Source organism: Papio anubis, chromosome 2 (genome assembly GCF_008728515.1).
Source record: "Papio anubis isolate 15944 chromosome 2, Panubis1.0, whole genome shotgun sequence".
Classification (NCBI taxonomy): Eukaryota; Metazoa; Chordata; class Mammalia; order Primates; family Cercopithecidae; genus Papio; species Papio anubis.
In genome coordinates, this window is record NC_044977.1 from 157,382,484 (window position 1) to 157,408,395 (window position 25,912).

The 25,912-nt window shown below is 40.5% G+C and overlaps 1 protein-coding gene across 2 annotated transcripts in view; it reads left to right on the forward strand.

Moving 5' to 3' along the window:
* Positions 1-1,277: 1,277 nt before the first annotated feature.
* The window catches only part of RYK (receptor like tyrosine kinase), a 91,948-nt gene continuing 67,313 nt past the window's right edge, over positions 1,278-25,912 (forward strand). Inside the window, exon 1 of one of the 2 annotated variants that reach the window (XM_031663752.1) lies at positions 1,278-1,641. In XM_031663752.1, the coding sequence (XP_031519612.1) occupies positions 1,407-1,641 (235 nt within the window). In that variant the 5' untranslated portion in view covers positions 1,278-1,406. The remainder of the gene's footprint in view (positions 1,642-25,912) is intronic. The other variant, XM_031663753.1, reaches the window with a different exon arrangement.

The window sequence follows — 25,912 nt, forward strand, 5'->3', positions numbered from 1 at the left end:
CCTTGGAGCCTCACCAAGAGAGGGGGCACTGGTGCAAGTTTGACCCCGATGGTGGGCGGCTCACAAAAATACATCAGGAGGCCCGGAAGTCCATGCACTGGCCGGCTCCACCGCCTTTAAGTACACGAGGTCTATCTGCAGTTCTTAACCTCTTTGAGGGGACAAGGACTCCCTAGAACAAATGATGACATACCACCTCTCTGTGTGCACTCAAGCACACATACAACACACAGAAACATGGACGTGGACACAAATACACACGGAGACACATACACTTCTGCACACAATTTCATATTATTGGAAGGCTGTCGAAGCCTGGTGTGGACCACAGATTAACAACCCCAAAGGCAGGTGGATTATAGTGATGCAGAACGATTATTAAAAAATAACAATTTGGCCGGGCGCAGTGGCTCACGCCAGTAATCCCAGCACTTTGGGAGGCTGAGGTCGGTGGATCACGTGAGGTCAGGAGTTCGAGACCAGCCCAGCCAACATGGTGAAACCCCGTCTCTACTAAGAATACAAAAAATTAGGCATGGTTGCGGGCGCCTGTAATCCCAGCTACTCGGGAGGCTGTGGCAGGAGAATCACTTGAACCTAGGAGACAGAGGTTGCAGTGAGCCGAGATTGTGTCAGTGCACTCCACCTTGGGCGACTGAAAAAAGCAAGACTTCTCAAAATAAACAAATGAAAATATGAAAATAAATAAAATTTTGTAACATGTAAAAATAGGGTTACTAAAGCGTGCTAAGATCTTTCTGGAAAACAAATGTACGTAGTATAAATTCTAATAATAGATACGGATATGATAAAGTTGATCACCGACGGTAAGATAAAGGATGGTTTCTATATAATTTGAGTTTTCCCACTAAACAGGAAAGCATGTTGCTCTTTCGAAACCAGAACGGCCGCATCCAGGCGTTTTCGGGGACCTGGGGCGCCCACTGAGCTGCAGGCGCGGCCGGTGGCTCCAGCCTGGCCCCTCCGTCGGGAAAGGAGGGTTAAACAATAGACAAGCAAAAATTAGACGGGGTGACCGCGTGGGGCGGGACCGGCTCTTGGGGAGAGGGTGACCCGAGCCCTTCGCCCGCCGAGGCACTTTAAAACCCCAACGCGCTGCCCAGCCCGGCCTGCACAGAGAGAACGGTGCGTGCGCGCTCCCGGGGAGGTGGCGGCGCGCACGGGCGCGTCTCCGCGGGCAGCCCCCTACTCCGGACGATGCCGCCGAGGAGGCGGCGGCGGCGGCGGCGCGCTCTGGAGGTCTGAAGCCACTGCTGGCTGCCACGGGCCGGCGGCGCGATGAGCTGGGCAGCCGCCCCCGGCTCGGGGCTGTGAGCGGCTCGGGGCCGGGGGTGGGCGGCAGTGCGGCGGGCGGCAGACGCTCCTCTTCGGCGGCGGCGGCGGCCATGCGCGGGGCGGCGCGGCTGGGGCGGCCGGGCCGGAGTAGCCTCCCGGGGGCCCGCGGCCTGAGGGCCCCGCCGCCGCCGCCGCCGCTGCTGCTTCTGCTGGCGCTGTTGCCGCTACTGCCCGCGCCTGGCGCCGCCGCCGCCCCCGCCCCACGGCCCCCGGAGCTGCAGTCGGCTGCCACGGGGCCCAGCGTGAGTCTCTACCTGAGCGAGGACGAGGTGCGCCGGCTGATCGGTGAGTGGGGCCGCCGAGGCCGGGGCGGGCAGGTCGGGCCGGCAGGGGCAGCTTCCGGCCGGCGGCGGCTCAGTCTGCGCTCCGTGGACCGCGGGCGAGTGCCCTCCCCGCCCCCCGCGCCCGGATTTGCCTCGCGGCCGGGTCTCTGCCTGCCGTGCTGGCTGGGAGGTGTGGTCCCTGCCCGGTCCCCCGCTCCGGCTCAGCCTTCGTGCTGCCCTCGCTGCCCTGCCGCGATAGACCCACATTCACCCCATCCCATCCTCCTTACTGCCTCCTTAGCCCTTTTCCCTAGAAGAGTCAAGCGCCCTTACAACTTTTCTTCCTTGCTATACGAAGTTTTTTTGACCCTTTCTATGCGTGTCACTCTAGGGTCCTCGATTTTGAATACCTCGAAATTTACGTTTTAGACTGAACTTGCAAACCCTTTGCTGTGGTTTTGATGCCCCAGTAGAGGCCACGGTCTGTGCTTACCCTTTTACAAAAAAAAAAAAAAAGAGAGAGAAAGGGGGAGGTTATGAGGGCACCAAATGTTCGTGGCAGCCTCCAAATCTTGGGACGCAGATTTGGAGCATATGCTTAGATTCTAAGCATATTTTTAGTGAATGAATCGCCAGGTAGCAGACCTTTTTAGTTTCAATACCTTTTTGGTTTTTGCATTGGGTGTGTTGGGAGTTTGGACTGATTCTGTACTTCTGGGCCGCTCTCCTACTTTGAATACCTTGAAGGGAAGCAAGAACTTAGTCTTGGGTCGGACTGTGGTTCCATTTACTTGCTTAGCTTTGTTATTTGGGGAGTTAATTTGAAAAATTGCTGGGGTCTTACGTTAGGACTTTGTGGATTCTGGAAATGACCCTTTAGAGGAAGATCTGACAGGAACGACCCCCCAAAAAGAAAGTCCTTGGTACCTAGACATTTGCATTCTTTTGTTATTATGGCAGTATCTTTATTTCATCTCAAGGTGGTGCTTCTGAGTGTTTGAGGGGAAAAATTATTCTCTGTTGCATCATTTGTCAGTATTATTTTTTTAAGTAATAAGACTTTGTTGAGGTGTGTTGAGATTGACTCAAGGTAGAAATGGAATTACTTATAGCAGACTCTTCAGACATTACATGTACGGATTTGCAGTTTTTAACCAAAGAAGAATGCTGTGTTTTTATAAAGTCGTGCCATTCTTAATCCTTCTTAGTCTAGCTGAATTAGCTGAATGTAGTTTAGCTGAATTAAAACTGCTAATTGGGGTAATACTTGGAACACAAGACTAACACTTAGGAAAAATAATACAACACGACTCATGTCACATTAATTATAGAAATATTAACGTATTGTCCGGGCGCGGTGGCTCACGCCTGTAATCCCAGCACTTTGGGAGGCCGAGGCGGGCGGATCACGAGGTCAGGAGATCGAGACCATCCTGGCTAACACAGTGAGACCCCGTCTCTACTAAAAATACAAAAAAAAAAAAAAAAAAAAAAATTAGCCGCGCGTGTTGGCGGGCGCCTGTAGTCCCAGCTACTCCGGAGGCTGAGGCAGGAGAATGGCTTGAACCCGGGAGGCGGAGCTTGCAGTGAGCCGAGATCACGACACTGCACTCCAGCCTGGGCGACAGAGTGACACTCCCCGTCTCACAAAAAGAAAAAAAAAATTAACGTATTATGCATGGTTTTGTAAAGGCTTTTTAGTTAAAAGCACTTATATAGCTTGTGAGTTTGTTTACATGGGTAAACAAAGTCAGAGGTGAAGGTAGGGGACAGAGGACAACCAGGGACTGACATTGAATTCTTGCCGTATTCCTGCCCCTACATGCTTTATTCATGCTTTATACACATAATTTCTTCTAATTTTCTCGTGGCCCAGTGAAGTAGGTGGCATTATTCCCATTGTAGAGATGAGGAAAGTGGGGTTTTTAAGTAACTTGCTCAAGGTCACACAGTTCATAATTTTTTTTTTTAAAGACGGAGTCTCGCTCTTGTCGCCCAGGCTGGAGTGCAGTGGGGCCATCTGGGCCCACTGCAACCTCTGCTTCCCGAGTTTAAGCGATTCTCCTGCCTCAGCCTCCCAAGTAGCTGGGATTAGAGGCACGTGCCACCACTCCCGGCTATTTTTTGTATTTTCTTTTTTTTTTTTTGAGACGGGGTCTCGCTCTGTCACCCAGGCTGGAGTGCAGTGGCCGGATCTCAGCTCACTGCAAGCTCCGCCTCCCGGGTTCACGCCATTCTCCTGCCTCAGCCTCCCGAGTAGCTGGGACTACAGGCGCCCGCCACCTCGCCCGGCTAGTTTTTTGTATTTTTTAGTAGAGACGGGGTTTCACCGGGTTCGCCAGGATGGTCTCGATCTCCTGACCTTGTGATCCGCCCGTCTCAGCCTCCCAAAGTGCTGGGATTACAGGCTTGAGCCACCGCGCCCGGCCTATTTTTTGTATTTTCAGTAGAGACAGCGTTTCACCATGTTGGTCAGGCTGGTCTGGAACTCCTGACCTCGTGATCTGCCCACTTCAGCCTCCCAAAGTGCTGGATTACAGGTGTGAGCCACTGCACCTGGCCTAGTTCATATTTTTTTAAAAAAAGAAACAGTGTTGACATAGGCAGCAAAGTTTTATTGAATGAAATGAAGATATTGTGTATAGAAGTTTGATTATGGCATGGTGGAAAATAAATCATTGCTAATTAGCACTTGAGTTATGTATCTGTTACCTTATTTGGCGTGGAACTAATTTTCTTAGCAATATTTGCAGCAGAGGAAGCTCCTGATTGATGAGCATCCAATTTATGCCCAGAAATACTGTTGCTGGGAGGGTAGGAAGCATTGTTTTGATTAACTCCCTTGTCTACCCTGGGGGGCAAGAGAGACTTCTAGTAGTATTTTCTCTAGTGCAAATAGGGTTGACCTGTTACAGAGGTAAGTCACTTCATCCTGCCAGATTCACGTCGTTTGTACTTTCCATCCGTTCCCATCTCCCTCATACATTCTACCTTTAAAATAACTCCTTGGCTCCTCCAGGTAGGGAAGAGCCAAGTGGGTAGGACTGAGATGTATACAAGGCACTCCGAGTTCTCAGAATACAGTCTCTCACAGAAGCTGTTATGATACTTAAGGCTTCTTGGAATAGTAACTTTGCACCGTATTTTAGAATCACTGTAGATTTTGTGCCTTCTGAATGCTGGCATGGGAAATGAACCATTATTTTATAATATTTTTAAGACAGTTTAGTGTTCCAAGTAAGAAACTTAGAAATGAAGTTGACAGTGACAACTTTATAACTTGAACTAATTACCATTGATATGAGAATAAGTTGTTTTAATCCAATTAACATATGCATATAGTTTTAAGAAAACCCAGTAGCACTAAAAGGCTTTTTTTGTTTGTTTGTTTGAGACAGAGTTTCACTCTTGTTGCCCAGGCTGGAGTGCAATGGTGTGATCTCAGCTCACCACAACCTCTACCTCCCAGGTTCAAGCCATTCTCCTGCCTCAGCCTCCCCAGTAGTTGGGATTACAGGCACACATCACCACGCCTAGCTAATTTTGTATTTTTAGTAGAGACGGGGTTTCTCCATGTTGGTCAGTCTGGTCTCGAACTCCCAACCTCAGGTGATCACCCACCTCAGCCTCCCAAAGTGCTGGGATTACAGGTGTGAGCCACTGAATCCGGCTTAAAAGGCTTTTGACAAACACAGCAGGCTCTTGCTTTTGTCCTTTTTATCCGCCAGGCTCTACTTTCCAGGGGTAGCTACTACCTCAACTATGTCTGTTTATTTTTTCTTCCTCTTGTTTTGTTTTTGTAATTCTAAATCAATGTAGAATAAGTCTTTGACTTTCTAGTATCATAACTGAACTCTTTATTATTTCTCTCTTAAATCCTCCAATGTAGTTACATAACTTTTTTGTAAAAATAGTATTTACATTATTGTGTACACTTGTATTGCTAAATAGGGACTTATGGTTATGTTTTTTTCTATACATTTTTGCTTTTCCCAGAGCAAATAATTGCATTTTGATTAGTTATCTATTTATCTTTGGCTGTGTTCCCTCAACTACTCCAAGAAGTATGTTAAATGCCTTTTGATTTTTTTTTTTTTTTTCCAGGTAGCCCATTAAATCATCTGTCAGTTACACTTGGTTTCCTCTTAGAGACTTCTTGGTCTGGAGCATTCCATTCTCTTGCTCCAATCTAGATAGTAGGATTATTTTTTCTGGGACTTCCTGTTACTTCTTTCCTGTCTGGGAACCTCTGTGTCTTGGATCTCCTGTCTTCCTTTTTCTTGCTTTGCTTCATTTTACTACTACGTATGTATCCTCAGTAGCTTCTTAAGAAGGAATGATGGGAGATAAATTACTTGGGGCCTTGAATGTTTGAATATGTCTATCCTATCCTCATACTTTATAGATGGTTTGGCTGAATTTAAAATATTAGGTAGAAAATACATTTTTTCATAATTTTGATGGCATATTCACAGTTTTCTGTCTTAAGGGTTTTTGATGAAAAGTCTAAAGCCATTCTGATTCCTCTTTTTTACTCTTGTTTTTTTGAAGCTCAGGTTCTTTTTCTCTGGCATTCTGAAGTTTTATAAGTTTTTGTGTGGTTGGTTGGTTGGTTCTTTCCTTCCTTTCTTACTTTTCTTTCTTGTATTACCTTAGTGGGTCGTTTCAGTCTAGGGACTCCTATCTTTTAGTTTTCAGAAATGCCTTTTTTTTTTTTTTAAATAATTCCCATCCTTTATTTTTTCTCTCTGTGTGTGTGTGTGTGTGTGTGTGTGTTTGTTTCTGAGATGTCTGTTGGTTTGGTTATTGAACCCCCTACAAGTGATCTTCAAATTTTCTTAACTAATCTCACCTCTTGCGTATTTCTTTGTACTGGAAAGAGTGGGCAGGGGGGGAATGGTTCTTAATTTTAATGATCATGTTTTTAAATTTTAGAATCTTTTTCTGTTTCCATTTCATTGCATCTTATTTTATGGATGTATTACCTTACCTCTGATGTGTGTATTTTTATTTTTTCTTTGTGTTTAATATATTTTTAATATTTCTTCTGTTTCCTCCAGTGTGGCTGTTCATTTCAGGAATCTTTTCTTTGTTTAAATCATAAATATCTGGTGATCCTTGACTGTCTATAATGAAGAGAAAGATCCTGAGGAGTTGATTGCAAAGGAGACAACATGTGTGTATTGGTAGTCTAGTGACTTGTGAGTTCAGGTGGACTTTTCATTGGGAGTCTGCCCCGAATATTGACACCTTTACATCTCGTTTGGGGCCAGTGTTCGCAACGAAGAAACCGTCATCTCGTGCCTCTGGTATGCTTGGTGATATGCCAGCTGCCAGGGTTTGGGTTACCTGGCTGAGGGAGGGATGGAGGCTGTAGCCTTTGACTTCTAGGTACACTTTTCCTGTCACTGTGATTCAGTTTCTTCAGAAAAAATTTTGGGTCTCCTGCTGGAATTGGGGGTCCAAAAGTTTTGAACACCTCTTTCAGTGGCTCCTGCCTTGTCTAGGCTGAGCCTCAGATCAGCCTTTGGCATCTCCTTGGTGCCTCAAGACCTGAGCCTCTTAGAGGCCCTGAGGGACAGTGACCATTCCTTCAACTACTTTGCCATCTCGCAAAAGTTTGTTTAAAAAAATATGTTGTCTTTCCTTTTATGTTTGTCCTTGTGGTTTGATGTCTTTGTGATTTCTTTTTTTTTTAAACTATCATTTGAGAGGAATTTTGGAGGTAAGGGATTATGGTCATTTCACAATGTATAAATGGCAGTTAGGGTTTGGGTTTAACTATTGAAGATGATGTGTGTCTTTTTGTATGAACAGTATTAAGAGTAGTTAGTAGTGGTGGTTGTAGTAGTAGTTGACACTTTTAAAAGTGCTGTCTTTTGTCTGTGTGGGGCATAGAGGTCATCCCTGTGTTACGTACTGTCATTTCCATTTTACAGATGAGTGTTAGTCTGCTCTGGCTACTGTAACAAAGTACCATAAATTGGGTGGATTGTAAACAACAGAGATTTATTTCTCATAGGTTTGGAGCTGGGAAGTCCAGGATCAAGGCTCTGGTAGATTTGATATCTGCTAGAGCCCTGTTCCTGTTTTATGGATACAGCCTTCTCCCTGTGTTCTCATGTGGTGGAGCTCCCCTGGGTCTTTTTATAAGGGCTCTAATCCCATTCGTGGGGACTGCTCCTATGAGCTAATCACCTCCCAAAGGGCCCAGCCTGCTAATACCATCGCCTTAGGGGTTAGGATTCAATGTAGAAATTTTCAACAGAGAAATGAGAAAACAATAATCTTAGAGTAGGTATGTATTAATAACTAGCCTGGCTTTTTGGTAGTAGTAGGGCACGCAGTCCTGATGGAAGTGTATCTATTCTGAAACCCCAAAAGCTTCGGGAGCTTTTCAACTCTGGTTGGCCTTCCTGTGTTCCTGGGCCCTGGTTCATCGCTTGCATTTACTTCTCTTAACAGGCTGCAATGTAGGCATTTATTTCTGCATTGTACTGATGAGGACCCTGATTCAGGGCCTTTTGGACAGTGAGTAGAAGGCCAGGTCTTGAGTCAGTCCTGCCTGAGACCTGAATTCATACTGCTTCTTTATCAGCTCTGGAGGAGTGCAATTAACCAAAAACTCAAGGAGTAGAATCTGCAAGCCTGCAGGTGGTTGTGGTCTTTATTATTATGCTAATTATTCTCGCATCCTTCCATGTTCTCTAATTGATAATTTTCATAGTACTGAGCTCTGTGGAATTCCAGAGCCTGTGAAGGTGGCATATGGCTGGGCAGTGCCAGAAGCTTCGGAAGAACATGCTGGTGGGTGAGGGGAATGATATAAACTGGTTATGGCAACAGTGGTGGTGGTGATAGGGGTCGGGGGGGACTTTTGGGAAGAGACCCCATTTCTACCAGTTAGAAATTCACTTTGGATAACTTGCTTCTCCTTTTAAAATAAATACCTTTTGAAAAAGTTAAGCGTGTTCACATTTTATTTAAAATCAAGTCAATACTAGTTGGGATCACTGTGTCCCAAATCAGTCCAGAAAATTTTTTTTGAAGCTAAACCAAGTACCATATATTGTGGTAGAAAATGACAATTCAAAATTATTACATTCCTTTCCCTGAAGATCTCGGAATTTTGTAGGGGAGACTTGCATTTATGACTGCAACAGAGATAAGTTGCTGATTGACATAAGTTATTATAGGAGTACTTACTTTTGACTGTGGAAAGGGCGGAGGAGAGAGAGGCTTAGAGAGTTTAGGAAAGTTGTCCCAGGAAAAAAAAAGACATTTGAGCCTCATCTTGAAGGATGAATTTGATAGGCAGAAAAGAGCAGTTCAAACCAGGCAGAGAAAGTAGTGTGAACAAAGGCATAGAGCTGTGTGAAATTGTGGGGTAGGAAAAATCTAATGTGGCTGAGGTGAAAAAATTAGCAAAGCCATGGAGTGTCACAGGATAAAGCTGGAAGGTAGGCTGAGGTTAGAGTAGGAATTTGAACTCTTATAGGTGAATTCTTCAGTGAGCTGCTGAAGAATGCAGACTAGGAGAGTGCGCAGTCAGGTCTGGGTTATAGGGAAGATAACTTTGGCCCCAGTGAAAAGGATGGCTTTGGAGAATGAAATGCTGTATCTGGAAAATGGGATGGAGCCAACCTTGTGATGATAAGAGGGGTCAACTAAGGCAGTTGAAGGGGTGGGATGGATTTGTGAGGAATTTGGTGAGTTTGGAGAAGACTTAGCAGAAGAGACTTTAGGGCTAAAGAAAGGGGAGGAGTCACAGAGGAATCTAGGGTTTCAGATTTGGGCAACTGAACCAAAGGACCCTTTCCTTTTGGGAGAAGTGGTTGGTCAAGGGAAAGAAAAAGGAGATGAACCATGCATTTCTCTCCTCCCAGCACCCGTCTTTCCTAAATCCCAGAGCCCATGCTTGGTGTGGGGGAGGGGTGGAGGGTTGAAGGCGTCCTCTGCAGGTGAGTCTGGCATAAGCCACCAGAGGGCCCAGCTGCTGGGTGGGTTGTTGGGAGGTTAGCACTCTGCAGCAAACCCTTAACCGTAGGCATTTTGGTGGAGTTGGTATTTATTTGAATCCATGTGTTCTTCATTGGGAGACAAGCAGAGACATTGTGCAATTGTGGGTTTGAGGGTTGTTGTTTTTTCTCCTTATGCGACACATGTGAGAGAACTCTAACCAATTACAGCTAAACCTGTCCCCTGTGAGTCACATCCTGAGTTGACTGGTCAATTCTGAAGGTGCTGCCTAAAATGCTGTTTGGATTTTAAGGATCACTTTTGGGACAAATCAAACATGTGAACGTTTATTCAGGCACTTGAGTTGAGAAGTTCCATAGCATTACTTTTGGTGTTTTGATGCAGTTATGCCAATGTTCTGAAGAATCTTGCCAGCTACACATCCTAAAGCAAAACAAAAACTTGTACATGAAACAGAACCATTAGCTATTCTAAAATTATATCACACTTAAAAGTATACATTTTTGTGCATTGTTGATGTAAATCAAGTACAATATTTTCTAATAAAAATTTTATTAAACAGCATTCATGTGTGCAGGACCTCTTAAAATGTGCCAAAATAAATGTGTATTGCTCAGTTACATAATAAACAGTTGTTGAATGATTCTTCTTGTGTGTTCAGCAGTGATAGTGCTGAGTGGATTTCATAGGTCTCATTCTTTTATTTTTTTTGAGACGGAGTTTTGCTCTTGTCACCCAGGCTGGAGTGTAATGGCATGATCTCGGCTCACTGCAACCTTTGCCTCCCGGGTTCAAGCAATTCTCCTGCCTCAGCCTCCCGAGTAGCTGGGATTACAGGCGCCCACCACCACTCCCAGCTAACTTTTGTATTTTTGGTAGAGAAGGGGTTTTACCATATTGGCCAGTCCAATCTCGAACTCCTGACCTCAGGTGATGCGCCTACCTCGGCCTCCTTTCAAAGTGCTGGGATTACAGGCGTGAGCCACCTCGCCCGGCCTCATTCTCATTCTTATATAAATTTTAAGCTGGAATAGACAGCACACAAGTCTCTAGTTAGGGATCACCTGTAATTTAGGGAGGAGGAGGAAGAGCGTATCTTGCTGTATGCCAGGTACTTTACATGTGTTCTCTTTTATCAACCATAGGAAGTCGGTGGCATTGACTGTTTTTTGTTTGTTTGTTTTTTAAGCAGATAAGGCTGAGACGCTGAGGTTGTGGGCAATTACAGAATTTACTGTAGGTCACAGAGATGTGTGGGGCTATGTGACTGCAAAGTGCATGCTTTCTCTACTGTGCTGCCTTTGAAGATTAACAGTTTACTTAGTCTTTAACCAAAATCATCTGAGAAGCTTTACCAAAAAAAATACAGATTCCTTGACCTACCCTGAGCAATTTGTTGAATTGACTGAGATGGGGCTCAGGTAAATTAACGTTTTAAATGCCATATTTAATTGATTACAGGATATACAGTTTTTCCACATTTGAACATCCCTGAAATCAGAACCATGTTATAATCGGTGGTGAGTCATCAGGCAGTTGATAGCTTTTTTCTTTCTTAGTGGTGCAAAAAATAATGATGTACTTTAGATTAAATGAAATATGATAGTATAAAAAGATGATACTGTAAAGGGAACTTAAATACACACTTTGTCAGCTTTCTTCCTTTCTTTTTTGAGAGGGAGTCTTGCTCTGTCTCTCAGGCTGTAGTATAGTGATGCGACCTTAGCTCACTGCAGTCTCTGCCTCCCAGGTTCAAGCGATTGTCGTGCCTGAGGCTCCTGAGTAGCTTCGGACTACAGGTGTGCACCACCACGCCTGGCTAATTTTTGTACCTTTTTTTTTTTTTTTTTGGTAGAGATGGCGTTTCACCACGTTGGCCAGGCTGGTCTCGAACTCCTGACTTCAAGTGATTCCCTCCCTTCCAACCCCGTCTCGGCTTCCCAAAGTGCTGAGATTACAGGCGTGAGCCACCATACCAGGCCTCCACCTTTTTTGTACGCGTATGTGTGTGCTTGTCACAACTTTCAGAATTGTAAAATTCACCGGTGGTATTTATTATTTGCTTATGGCAATAGCTGTGTAGTAATGCCCTTCCGAGGAAACCATAAAATGAATGAGATATTGTCATTAGATTAAGAGCAATAGCAAGGTTACTTTTCAGCCAAGAAGCTGCAGGCAAGGAGAAATGTCAGTGGTTCTCAACCTTTTTTTGTGAAAGCCTCAGGCCCTTTCCCTAGAAAAAGGCGTGAATGTCCACACATACCAAATTTTGTATACTGTGCTAGGACCTCTTAGACTTTTGGGGCCTTTGATGGACTCCTGATGAAAAGCTTAATGGGTGTACCTGAGTGTCACAAAAACTGGTATATATCATATTCTGTTTTACATCCTAAGATCTGACCTCCTACATGAATTTTTTTAAAATTTGCATATATTAAGATTTACTTTGTTGTAAAGTTATGTAGGTGTTGACAAATGCATAGTGTCCTATATCCTCCACAGTATCATAGAGAGTAGTTTGCACTTTTAAAAAATCCCCTGTGAATGGGGCATTTGTGTTTATAAATACTCCCTCCCTTTTATTTTAAATAAGATGCTTTAAAAATGTATTTATTATGGAAAATTTCAAAAATTCAAAATAAGGCATAATAATATAATGAACTTCTATATACCCGTCATCCAGCTTCAGCAATTCTCCACTCATAGCCAATTCTGTTTCATCTCTACCACCTTACCCCGTACTCCACTCATTTGCCCTTACTCTCCCTATCCTCTTCTTAGATTATTTTGAAGCAAATCCAGACATAATTTCATAAAAAATATTCCGATATGTATATATGAAAGAAACTTAAAAAATCTAACCATTATTGCACATTATTAAGAAATTACGAATTTATAAATATCAAATATCTAAGCTGTTGAGCTTTTCCTGATTTATAAATATGTAAATGTATATGTAGAGACTCTTGCCTACCACCAGGATCCACTTTTATCCCTGACCCTCCCTGCACAACTCACTTAGTTCCCTTGGTGCCAGATTCCTTCTCACCCTAGAGTCTACATTAGATGGCACCTCTGCCTAGGGTTCTTTTCCCAGATCTTTACATGGCTGGTACTTTCTAGATCTCAACCTAAAATGTCAATTCCCCAGAGAGGCTTGTCTTCCTAGGGTTGATCCCTAGTGCCTCTCTGTGCTATCACACTGTTTTAAGAATCCCATACTTTTTTGGTTGTTTCCATCTCCTTTAGTGAAAGTTAGTTCTGTTTGAATAGAGAGTGTTTAGGTTGTTCCACTTTATATTTTTAGCACATGAAACAGTACCTGACATGTAGTAGGTTTTCATTAAAAGTGGAACAAATGAGTAAACGAATGAATCATACTTACAAAAAAATTCACTATCCTGTGCCTTACTGGAGTCATCATTCTGTTGATCATTTCCCATTGCCTGCTAAGTTATTATCCAAAAGGAAATTAGACTGAAGCTATACTTACTAATGGAAGTTTACATATGTTAATTTTTTATAGCTGCTTTTCTTTTCTTTTCTTTTTTCTTTTTCTTTTTTTTTTCCTTTTTGAGACAGAGTCTCACTTTGTTGCCCATGCTCGAGTGCAGTGATGCAGTTACGGCTCACTGCAGTTTTGATCTCCCAGACTGAAGTGGTCCTCCTGTCTCAGCCTCTAAATAGTTAGGACTACTAGGTGTGAGCTACCATACCCCACTAATTAAACAAATTTTTTTGGTATGAATGATGTCTCCCTATGCTGCCCGGGGTAGTCTGAAACTTCTGAGCTCAAGGGATCCTCCCACCTTGGCCTCCCAAAGTGCTGGGTTTACAGGTGTGAGCCACTATGCCTGTTCTTGATAACTTACTTTCTTTGGAGTTGCCTGATTTGCCTCTCCCATTCCCTTGCTGTCTCTGGTGCTCCCATGTCAACTTCCATAGCTCCATACCCTGCATAAGCAGACCTGTATCACTGCACCCATCATATTTTGTCTCCCCCTCCTGTACCAAGGCTACCTCATGGGTTGGCGCAGAGCAGTCTCTCAATAGACTGTTGGCCCACACTACAACTGGAGGATGTGAAATATTCAAGAGAGATTCTGGCAGAAGCCTTTATCAGTAATGAAAAGCTAGGAAATACAATTTCTAATTTTTTTTCCCCCAAATGCCTAATCTGCTATCCTATCCAGTCTATTTTCTATCTTATTTACAGTATAGTTTTCAGCCCTAGAAGTTTGACTGGGGTCTTTTTATATTTTCCATGATTCTACTTAACTTTTTGACCATGTGGAGTACAGGTATAATAGTTGTTTCAGTGTCCTTGTTTGTATTCTAACATTTGTGCCTGTTCTGTGTTGATTTTGACAACATACATGTTTACTTCCTCAAGTGGCACAGTTAGGAAAGATTCTTAGTGCCTGCAGATTCCTGACTTTTCCTTGGGAGGAACAGGAGATTCCCTTCCATGTCTTCTTGAAGCTGATTTCTAAACCACCTATCAGGACCAAAAGGGTGGGCCTACCTGCTTTTCCTTGGGCAGAAAGAAGGCAGTCTGAAGGAAGGAGGGGAAGAAGGGGTATATTTATGTTGTCTGCTATTGTTGATCATGCATGTATTCTTTCTCTGGAAAGCCCTTTTTAATCCTTCTTCTGTGTGAACATACACTCTCAAGACAGTTCTATCAAGACACTTAGGGTTGCAGGACAAATATATGTGGAAAATGCTGAAGAGTGTGGCAGAGAATTACGTGAAAAATCACATTTAATCCACAGATTATTGCTTGAACAGCTATGGGATTGAAAATTTATATGCTTATTCGATTATGAGGAAAGGATGCCCCTGTTCTATCTAGAGTCTAGTATTTTAATTCCTTGTCTTATAATGTAGTTAAACATTAGGTCTCAGCTAATTTTCTAGGTATAATATGACCACAGCTAGATTTATTAGATTCTGATGAACAAACTGTTATTTTATCGATTTCAGCTTGTTACTTTCCATAACCTAAGAGCATTTGAAATAAGAGCTCCTTGTTTATTTTCCTTTTAGCATTCATTAATGTGTGTTCAGTGGTTTAATACATGTTAAGTGATTTTGGTTTTCTTCTCTGATTAGTGGCTCATATTACCACTGTCCTCAGAATCTAGAAGATTATCTTGACTAAATGAATTTTTACTTAAGGTTTAACTGGCATATGGAAACTGTGGATGATATAATAAAATAATAGTGTTTTGGCTGACACTGGGAAACCATGGATGATATCATAGAGTAATAGAATTTTGCGGCTGAGGAGGGACATTAACATCATCTGGTTTAACTTTTTTGTTTTGTAGTTGAGAAAATTGTTGCCTAGAGAGGGCAGTTAAGTAATTGGTTGCCAAAGGTCATTCAGCTACCTAGTAGTGAAGCCAGGGGAGGAGAAGTAAGAACCGTGAACTCTGCTTTATAGTTCTCTTTCTACAACATCACTTTTTTTTTTGCCTTAACTAATGGTTCTTGACATTTTCTTTAAAGTACCATTTTCTTTAAAACCCATCTTTGATGTAGTTGACCTTTATCGACAGCCAGCCATTCATGCATCTAATATTTAAGTAGTTACAAGTAAACTAAGACCTCAGCCTTGTTTGTAAGATGGGCAAGGTAATAGGAAGATGGACATTTGAAACAACTCCCTGAAATATGTTTTGTTAAGTGCTATAAAGGTGGCTTTTAAAATAAAGAGAGATGGTTTACTGATTTAGCACGAATGAACCATGTGTGCAGCTTTGAGAAACCAATAGTCAGCTTTTAAAATCATTTGGAAAAAATTTTTGAACTGTTGAATTATTAGAACCTGAGTTAGGCCAGTTCGTGTGAATCACAGGCCTTGAAATAACTTTGAACTTAAAATCGTCTAGGGAAAAATGAATTTTTTTTTGATGAGCCTTAAGAGTTTTGCAAGAATAACTTTGGTTTTTTAGCTTTGAATTTGGGTTGTTTAAAAAAAAAATTATGAAAAAATGCCATGCTTTCTAACAAGAGAGCAACATTTTTACTTTGCTGGAATTGGCAGTGGGAAATTGAAGTCTGGTTAATGTAACTGAACAGCTGAAGTATTGTCATCCTAAATCAGAAGTTAAAAATTCTATGCATTCTAATGACAAAATGCTACCTCTTTAGTCCGTGGCTGTCCATTCTTGTTCTTGTCTGCTTTCCAGCAGAGCCCCCTTTTCTCTCGGCATCCTTGTCAAAAATCAGTCAGCCCAAAATATGTAACTTTATTTCTGGACTCTCAGTTCTCTTCTATTGGTCTACATGTGTGTCATGCCAGTACTATACTGTTTTGATTAAAGTAGCTTCGCGGTGAGCTTTGAAACCAGGAAGTGTGAGTCCTCCAGCTATGTTCTTTTTAAAAATTGTTTTGGCTATTTTGGGCTGCTCACAATTTCATATTAATTTAAGGATCTGCTTTTCCTCTTGTGCAAAAATGGGAGTCAGAATTTTGGTAGGGATTTTGCTGAATCTGTAGCTCACTTTGGGTAGTACTGTTATGTTAACAATGCTGAGTCTTCCAGTCCATGAACATAGGGTGTTTTTCCATTTATTTAGGTCTTTAATTCTTTCAGCAGTGTTTTGTAGTTTTCAGTGTACAGTTATTCCTAAGTATTTTATTCTTCTGGATGCTATTGTAAATGGAATTGTTTTCTAATTTCCTTTTTGGATTGTTCATTGAGGGACCAGCTCTTATTATGCATTATACCTCTCCTTTCCTACTTGGATTGTTTTGCCCCAGGACAGTGTCTCAGCATTCTCTTCTCTTTTGATTTCTATGATCTTTACTTACATAACCTTTGACTCATTAGGATTGTTGGAGTCACCAGACCGCTACAAAATGATACTCAGTGACTTTATTTCCCTGACTCTAATTTTCATTTATTCCCTCCCTTTATCCCAAAGGGATATTAGAACCTACCCTGATTTTTTTTTTTTTCCTTTGACCAATCTGGTGTCCCAGTTCCCAGTTTTCTTCCCCCCCCCCCCAAATAAGGCACTCATTGGAATGACCACCTTAGACTCAGCCCTTGGAATTTCCTAACTATAGCACCCAGCCTTCCTTCTCAGTCACTCCCTTCTACTGGAACCAGGCTCTGTTTCCTAGTCTCATAAAGAGTTACCCTGCTCCTAGCTTGTCTCAGAACTGGTTCATTAAAGCATTACTGAATAAATTGTCTCCCTCACTACCTCTCTAATCAGTTCTCACTACTCACTTAACCTCTGTGACGCTTAACACTCCCTGACAGTAGTAACCCCTACTGTCCACCATCCCTGCTTTCAGGCTGCATTTGATTGCTATTGTCATCTTTGAAACACTAATAATTAATAGCATTTAGAAACAAGTAGGTTATCTAGCCCCTATCTTTATGTGTCTTTTACTTTTCCTTGAAATTTTTTTCAAGCATATGATGGGGAAGGAAAGAAAAAGGAGTTAAAATTGAGAGATAAAGCATGATATTCTCTATAGATTTCATCTTTTTCTAAAAATAAATTTGTTTAAAATTCTTTTATTTCATTAATTTTATTTCCTGATTATTAGGGTAAAATATGCTCATTTATAGACTATTTGTAAAATATACAAGAAAATATATAGACTGGAAAATATATTCATTATAGACTATTTGGAAAATATTTCTAAAGAAGAAAAATACCATGTATTATTTAACCATGCATTGACAATTTTTGATAAATGTATTTTCAATTTTTTTTTCATGTTCTTGTTTTTTCTTTATGTAGTTGAAACCATTTGTGAAGGTTAAGAATATAGGTAACTCTTTGAAATAGATGGTACCTAAAAATGTGTATGTTCAGTTTTGCCTCACTCCCTGCCTTCTTCCCATTGCCTGGTGGTCATATTATGGGCTATACATTTTCTCCTTTAAGAAATTGATTATGCTTTTCCTTATAGCTGATCACATTTTGTAAATATCTTTTTTTTTTTTTTTTTTGAGACGGAGTCTCGCTGTGTCGCCCAGGCTGGAGTGCAGTGGCGCGATCTCGGCTCACTACAAGCTCCGCCTCCCGGGTTCACCCCATTCTCCCGCCTCAGCCTCCGAGTAGCTGGGACTACAGGCGCCCGCCACCTCGCCCGGCTAGTTTTTTGTATTTTTAGTAGATACGGGGTTTCACCATGTTAGCCAGGATGGTCTCGATCTCCTGACCTCGTGATCCACCCGCCTCGGCCTCCCAAAGTGCTGGGATTACAGGCTTGAGCCACCGCGCCCGGCTTTGTAAATATCTTACAGATGATTTGAAGTAATTCACATTTCCTATAGAGTACCATCTTGATGTATGTATTAATTATGGCTATACCTATAAATGATATCTTTTATATGCTAATATCATTCATAGACTGATAGTTTTGTACCATGGTCATACTTATATTTGGTTCTCCTCATATTTCTACTATTTTGATTTTTAAAATTCTTTATAGTTTGATACAGAACAGTGATGATTCATGATTATTACACATCCTAAAGCATACCTCTTCTCAGTGTAAAACAATTCTCTATCCCCTATTAAAAACAAAAGTTTTACTAATCTCTCAGTATGTTTTGGAGAAACTTTTTGGGGAGAATACATAATTGAGGTGTTTCCTGAGGCGTTCTGAGTACTGTTTTTGCATATGATGAGAGTTTGTGTGGAAATAGAATTCCTTGCCTGCTTCCTCTTCTGAAAATTAAAGCTGTGTTCCATTCCCTATCCGTCTTCAGGGTTTTCTGTTATTCTCATTCAGATAGCATGGGTAACTCAATAATTTTATTTCAGTCCCATTGTCAAATGTTGCATGTGGAAACTTTTCCCAAGTTTTGGTCTTCTCTTTTGGTCTCTCTCTTCAGTTTATCGTACTTTGCCAAATTTTGCTATTTGATTTAACTGGGTATTTTAAGGGAAAGTTGGAGAAAGGTGTTTTAATCATTAATAATTTATCATTAATGGTGTTAACATTAATATACCAAAGATAATGTCTTTACAAATGTGATTTTTTTAATTGAATTTTATTTTTGAGGGCCTTTTCTCTATCTCTTATCAACCTTCATGGATTATTTTAGACAGTAGTTGATTGTATTTTTGTATCAATGAGTTGTTGCAGCTGTATGCGTATTTCTTTAAACACTTTTATTGTTTTTCCAGTTTAACTTTCATAGAAAATTTAAGGGAAGAAAAAGAATAAAAGCATATAATAAAAATAATCCATAATCCACCATTTATATTCAACCACTGTTAACATATTTTGTTATTTTCCTTTTTTTTTTAAAGTGGAACACAACATGCATATGAATATATGTTTAACTTTGATTCACTGGATGTTTATTGAAGACCTGTTACGTACATGAACTATTCTAGGTGCCAGACATTGTTGAAAATTTGCTGTATACAGTTTGTGTGTTGTAATTTTCATTTACTGTTATATTCTAAGCAAAACTCATTTTACTACATTATTTATAACAGCTTTGTTCATGGCTTCATAGTCTTTTTTCAGTGTTTTTTAGTTACTTATTTCGTCATTAAAACCTGTCTTCAAAGAAGCAGCCCAGTATGTTAGATAGATGAACAGGGAGCAATTTAGTTGAAAGGATATTATGACTTGGGGTATCACCTCTCTCCTCCAAAGAAAAACTGTTGAAAACTGTTGTTCTCTCTTGTGGATGTATTATAGTTTATTAATCATTGCTCTGTTGCTGGTAGTTTATATTATTTCTTTTCTTCAGTTTTAATTGTTTCTATTAATATATTTGTACATAAAAATTTGTGTCTGTCTTTCATTTCCTTAAGATGAATTTTAGTAACGGAATTACTGGGTCAAAGAGTATAAATGTTTATAAAACTTTATATAGAATCACAAATTACTTGTCATAACCTGTATAACACTCAGTATTATTTTTAAATAAGATAAACATTTCTGTTATAACATCAAATGCATTCCATAAAAAACCCTTCAAGTTTACCTAGTCACTAAAAATAACAAGATTTATGAGAAAAATAAGGTTAAGGGCAAACCACTCAAGACCTCTGCAATTTTCAAAGCAGAGCACTAACAAAAGCGTAATTGGTACCTTATGAGATGACTTGGGCAGCCCAGTCAAACCATTTAGCATGGCTTGTGTTGCCTCAGAAGAGAGTGAAAGATACTAACATACAAGGTGTGGTCTTGAGACAGTACACATGAAAGTCATTTTCTAAACCAATGTGGTTGCCATAAAGGTGGGCACCAGAGGAAGTGCAGCTTGCTGTGCAAAGGATGGGAATGCTCCTTTGGGATTCCTGGGTACAGGTGCTCATTTTAAATGTTCTTGAAATAGAGCTGAGAGGGCTTCTGCTTGGCAGCAGCTGAGCTGAATGAGGATCTTTTTCTTTCTCACTGAAAGTTATATAATTCTATTCCTGCTATTCCAGATCCCCTTGCCTAGGAAAATTAATATGTGAACCCACTTCCTTGTTACACTGGAATGATCTTATTTACAAACCACTTAAAAGCTCGTGTTACAGAAACATGTCTCACAACATAACAGACTGTATTTGCTAATTTGATGCGTGAAAATTTGAATAGAATTTTATTGGTTTCGTTCAAACCTTTTCAAACTGGAAATAACTACCTTAGCTAATAAAGAATGGAATATCTGTTTCAAAACATGTTTTCAAAACCTATAGTCAGAAAACAGCAACTGCGTTTAATGATTGATTGTATTGCCATTTCAACACCTCAGTCTATGGTAGTGAATTTTAAATTTACAATTTATTTTGGTGGTCATTAGGTGTTCATAGAGATTTGGATCACAGGGCTTTAAATTGTCAGCAGCTTATAAATATTTATTTGCTGAGGGTACAAACATCATCTTGTAGTGAGTCCTTTGTGGCAATGGCTTAATCTAGGATTATGCAGCATTCAATTATAGCACCAGAAAGGACAGGAAGTAGAAGAGTGAGTTCAAGGTTGGGTGTCTTTTTCTGAGCGGATTGTGTGTGTCAGACGTAGGCTGTGGTGGGAGAAAGTGGAAACCTGCACTGCTAAGAAAGTAATTGAAGTAATTGAGGTTGAGGCCTGTAAGAAGAAACTGAGGAAATGATTGGTACAATAGAATGGGAGAAACAAGAGGATTATAGATACTGGAGACAGAATGACCCTGGGAGCAGCTGTTGTAATAGTAAAGGAAAGAGCTGAATAACACTAGCTGTTGAGATACTATAGTTCAAGATTTTAGAGGCAGAGTAATTCGCATATTGCTGCTGTCCATAGAAATGAGTTTCTTTGGTATGGATGAAGGTTGTTGGAGTTGAGGAATAAAAGGAATAAAAGAGTCATTGAAGGGCAGATTGGAAGTGGGTTAGTCTCAGGGACATTGGGAGCCTGCCCCAATGAGACATAGAAGAGGAATGTATACAACTTGTATAAACTGGTCCCAGAATCCTCAGTGAATGAGGTAGCTGAGATACTGAGAAGGATAGAGGGTGGCATAGTTTGATGGCATGATTGTAAAGAAATAGAACTTTTGGTAAGGATGCTCAAGCATGACTTCAGTCATCTGAGTGGCCATGGCGATCCAGGGCAGTGTCCACTGAGGGTAGGAGAATGGGCCCTTTGGGCTCCACAGGGCCAGGGGGAGGTTGTACTTCAGAAGGATAAGGAGGTTGGTGGAAGTCAGAGTGGTGTTAATGGGTGACAGTCTAGAAGCAGATCATTGAAAGGGGATAAGGGGTGGACAGCCAGGGTGCTAAGCCTACCAGCACAAGTTGAATTCCAACTAGGTTTTAGAAGCCTGAGAAAGCTGGCTGACTGCAGTCTTTGCCCTGTCTTCAGTTGTAATGTGAAGTTGCTCTGATATGTTGAAAAAGAATATTCTCTACTTAGGAGGCATAGTTACTGTTGAAGTTGGTAGTTTCTGTTTGGGCTGGTAGAACCAGAGAGACCTTGAGCAAATTGGGGAGAACAGATGTTCCCAGGAGGCTGGGAAGAAATTGGTTATATCCACCAGTCTACTTGACAGATAAGATAAAATTTCTAGTAGAACAAAATCATGAATTTATCAAATGACTGCATGTATGACTTAAGGATGTGCCTGCATTTTTTTTTTTTTCTTGTCTGGCTGCTTACAGGTCCTTTTTATCTAGCTTAACATGGAGTTGAATTTACAGAACTCCTAGATGCTCTTGATACTTTGAACTGTGTCTGGAAAATTTACTCATTATTTTTTGTTATTATTACCAGTAATAACAACAAATTGTTATTTATTAGAACAGAGTTCTTTATTTTCCTGGGAAAGGTGTTTTGAAGTTTAAATATGGAAGTTGGTGATCACTTAAGATTAATTTTTTCTAAAATTTTTGATGTTAGTACAAGTACTATGCTATGATTTTGCAAGCTTCTTGAGATAAGCAGAGGGGTAAAAACCGTTGAGTTTTCCATCTTTTTCCATCTTTTTTCCATCTTTTAAAAAATTTAGGTAAAGTACGTATAATGAAATACACAGATTTTAAATGTCCTGCTGGTTGAGTTTTGAAAAATGCATACACCTAGTAACTATCACTCCAACCAAGATATAGGACATTTCCATCACCACAGAAATTCCATGATGCCTCTTTGTAATCAGTTCAACAGTTTCCCTTCCACTCCCCTTTCCAGGGTAACCATTGATCTGATTTTTGTCACCATAAATTACTTTTGCCTATTCTATAACTTTACATAAGTGGAAATATTAGTATATACTTTCTTGTGTAGTTTCTTTCACTCATACAGTCTATGAAATTCATCACTATTGTTACCAAGTCTATTTTCATTGCTGATTAGCATTCCATTTATATATATGCCACAGTTGGTTATCTGTTCATCTGTTGATGGACGTTTGTGTTGTTTCCAGTTTTGGCTATTGTGGCTAAAAGGGCTGTGAACATGGCCAGGCATGGTGGCTCACACCTGTAATCCCAGCACTTTGGGAGGCCGAGGCAGATGGATCACTTGAGGTCAGGAGACCAGCCTGGCCAACGTAGTGAAACCACGTTTCTACTAAAAATACAAAAATTAGCCGGACGTGGTGGCAGGTGCCTGTAATCCCAGCTACTCTGGAGGCTGAAGCAGGAGAATCACTTGAACCTGGGAGGTACATATTGAAGTGAGCTGAGATCCTGCCTGGGCAACAGAATGAGACTCCATCTCAGAAATAAAAACGTTGTGGGGAGGGATATGAATATTTGTGCATAAGTCTTTTTGTGGACATATGTTTTCTTTTCTTTTGGATAATTACTCAGAAACTGAATTCTTGGATCATAGAATAGGTGTATGTTTAACTTTATAAGAAACTGTGTTTTCCAAAGTAGTTGAAAGTTTTTTACACTTTTAGCAATGTGTAAGATTGTATAATAGTTACCCCACCTCCTTGACAATGTTCAGTGTTACTTTCTTTGGTGCTAGTGGCTCTCATTGTGGCGTTCGTTTGTAGTTCTCTGATGACTAAAGATGTTTAGCACCTCTTCATATGCTTATTGGGTATGTATATAATTATGAAATATCTGCTCACATCTTTTGTCCATTTTATCTAATTTGGTTAAAAAAGTTTTGGTTCTTTATATATTCTAGAAACAAATCATTAAAAAAATTTAACCAACATCTCTCCCTTCCCCCAGACAAGTTCTTTCTTAGATATATGTGTTGTGAATATTTTCTCCTAGTTTGTGACTTTAATTTCATTTTCTTAATTTTTTTGAGGGACAGAAGTTGTTAATTTTGATGAATTTCAGTTTTTAATTTTGATAATTTTTAAATTTTGATAAGTTTTTAAATTTTGATAATTTTCAGTTTTTTCTGGTTGCTTTATGTTCTGTGTCACCTGTCCAGGAAATCTTTGCTTACCCCAGGTTGTGAAGATTTTTCTATCCTACATTTTTTTTTTCTCAGCCCGAGGGAGAGCAAGGGAGAGATGGAAGGAAAGACGGAAAGGGATGGGGGAAAGAGAGAGAGATAGAAAAAGAGAGAGAGAGAGAAAGAGCAAGCAATAGAGAGAGTCCAAGGCAGAGGGAGAAGAAGAAAAAGAGAGAGGGCGAGGGAGCCAGAGAGCAAGAGCGACAGGACCCCAGAGAGGGAGCGTTCCACTCTGGCAGACATGGCCCCTTCTATCCTACGTTTTCTTCTAGAAGCTTTATAGTTCTGGCTTTTACATTTAGGTTTATATCTCAGATTGGGTTTTGTATGATATGTAAGATAGGGGTTAAGGTTTTTTTTTTTTTTTTTTTAGTAACCCTAAGAAGAGTTTTTTAAACATTTATTTTTTCAATTTTTATTTACACATTATAATTGTACATATTTATAGGGTACAGTTTGGTGTTTTGATACATATCTCTGCTGTATAATGATCCAATCAGGGTAGTTAGTGTATTCATCACATCATACATTTATCATTTCTTTGTGATAATAAACTTGAAAAGCCTCTCTTCTAGCTATTTTGTGATATACCGTGTTTTACTGTTAACTAGTCACTCTACTGTGTGTTAGAACATCAGAATTTATTCCTCTTATCTAACTGTAAGTTTGTACCCACTGACCAACCTTTCTCCATCCTCCACTTTCCCCTCCCCTCCTCAGTCTCTGGTAATAATTACTCTGCTCTATTCCTATGATACTAACTTTTTTTTTTTTTAAAAAAAGATTCCACATATGAGTGATATCATGCAGTATTTGTCTTTCTGTGTCTGGCTTATTTCACTTAACATGATGTCTTCCAGGTTCATTCATGTTGTAGCAAATGACAGAATGTCCATTTTTTTAAAAGTCGAATAATATTACATTGTGTACATTTACCATATTTTCTTTATCCACTCATTCTTTGTTGGACAGTTAGGTTGATCTCATATCATGGCTATTGTAAATAGTGCTACAATAAACATGGGAATGCAGATACCTCTTCGACATACTAATTTCATTTTCTTTTGATATATACACAGTAGTGTGATTGCTGGATCATATGGTAGTTGTTGTTGTTGTTGTTGTTGTTTACCCCCTACACAGTCTCGTTCTGTCTTCCAGGCTGGAGTACAGTGACACAATCATAGCTCATTGCCGCCTTGACCTCCTGGGCTCAAGCCAACCTCCGATCTCAGCCACCCAAGTAGTAAGGACTACAGGCATATACCACCATGCTTGGCTAATTGTAAACATTTTTTGTAGAGACAGTGTTTTGCTAATGTTGCCCAGACTGGTCTCATACTTTTGAACAGCCTAAGTGATCCTCTGGTCCCGGCCTGCCACACACACTGGGATTACTGGCATGAACCATCATACCTGGCCTTACTTTTAATTTTTTAAAGAACCTCCAAAGTCAGGCCAGGCACAGTGGCTCACGCCTGTAATCCTAGCACTTTGGGAGGCTGAGGTGGGTGGATCACGAGGTCAGGAGATCGAGACCATCCCGGCTAACACGGTGAAACCCCGTCTCTACTAAAAATACAAAAACAAAATTAGCTGGACATGGTGGCGGGCACCTGTAGTCCCAGCTACTCGGGAGGCTGAGGTGGGAGAATGGCGTGAACCCAGGAGGCGGAGCTTGCAGTGAGCTGAGATCGCACCACTGCGCTCCAGCCTGGGCGACAGAGCGAGACTCGTCTTAAAAAAAAAGTACCTCCAAAGTCTTTTTCGTAATGGTGTACTAGTTTATAATCCTACCAGCAGTGTAATAGCCATCCTAACTGGAATGAGGTGGTATCTCATTGTGGTTTTAATTTTCATTTTAAGGTGTTTTTTTTTCTGTATATTTATGCATCTAGTTGCTTTATATCTCTTGTTGAAAATACTAAAATTAAATTGCTTTGGTTCCTCTTCCAAGGCATTTTCATTTTCAAGATTGTTGTTGGCATGTAAATTTTGTGATTAATTTTTTCAAAAAATCTCTTGAGATTTTGATTAAGATTACTTTGAATCTGCAGATCAATATGAGAGACTTGACATCTTAACAGTATTGAGGCTTATCTAAGGAGAATTGTACAGTATGGCTTTCCACTTTTTAAGGTCTTCTCTAATTTTTCTTAGCCATGTTTTACAGTTTTCAGTGTAGCGATCTTACATAGCCTTAGAGTTATTCCTAGGTCCTTGGTATTTTTTAATGTTACAGTATTGACTTTTTAAATTTTATTTTCTAGTTGTTGCTAATATAGAAATACAATTGATTTTAAAGTATTGGCTTTGTATTCTGACACCTTGCTAAATTCACTAGTTGGTTTTAATAGTATTTTAGTAGATTTCATAGTGCTTTCTATACATACCATTATGTCATCTGTGAACAATGACAGTTTGA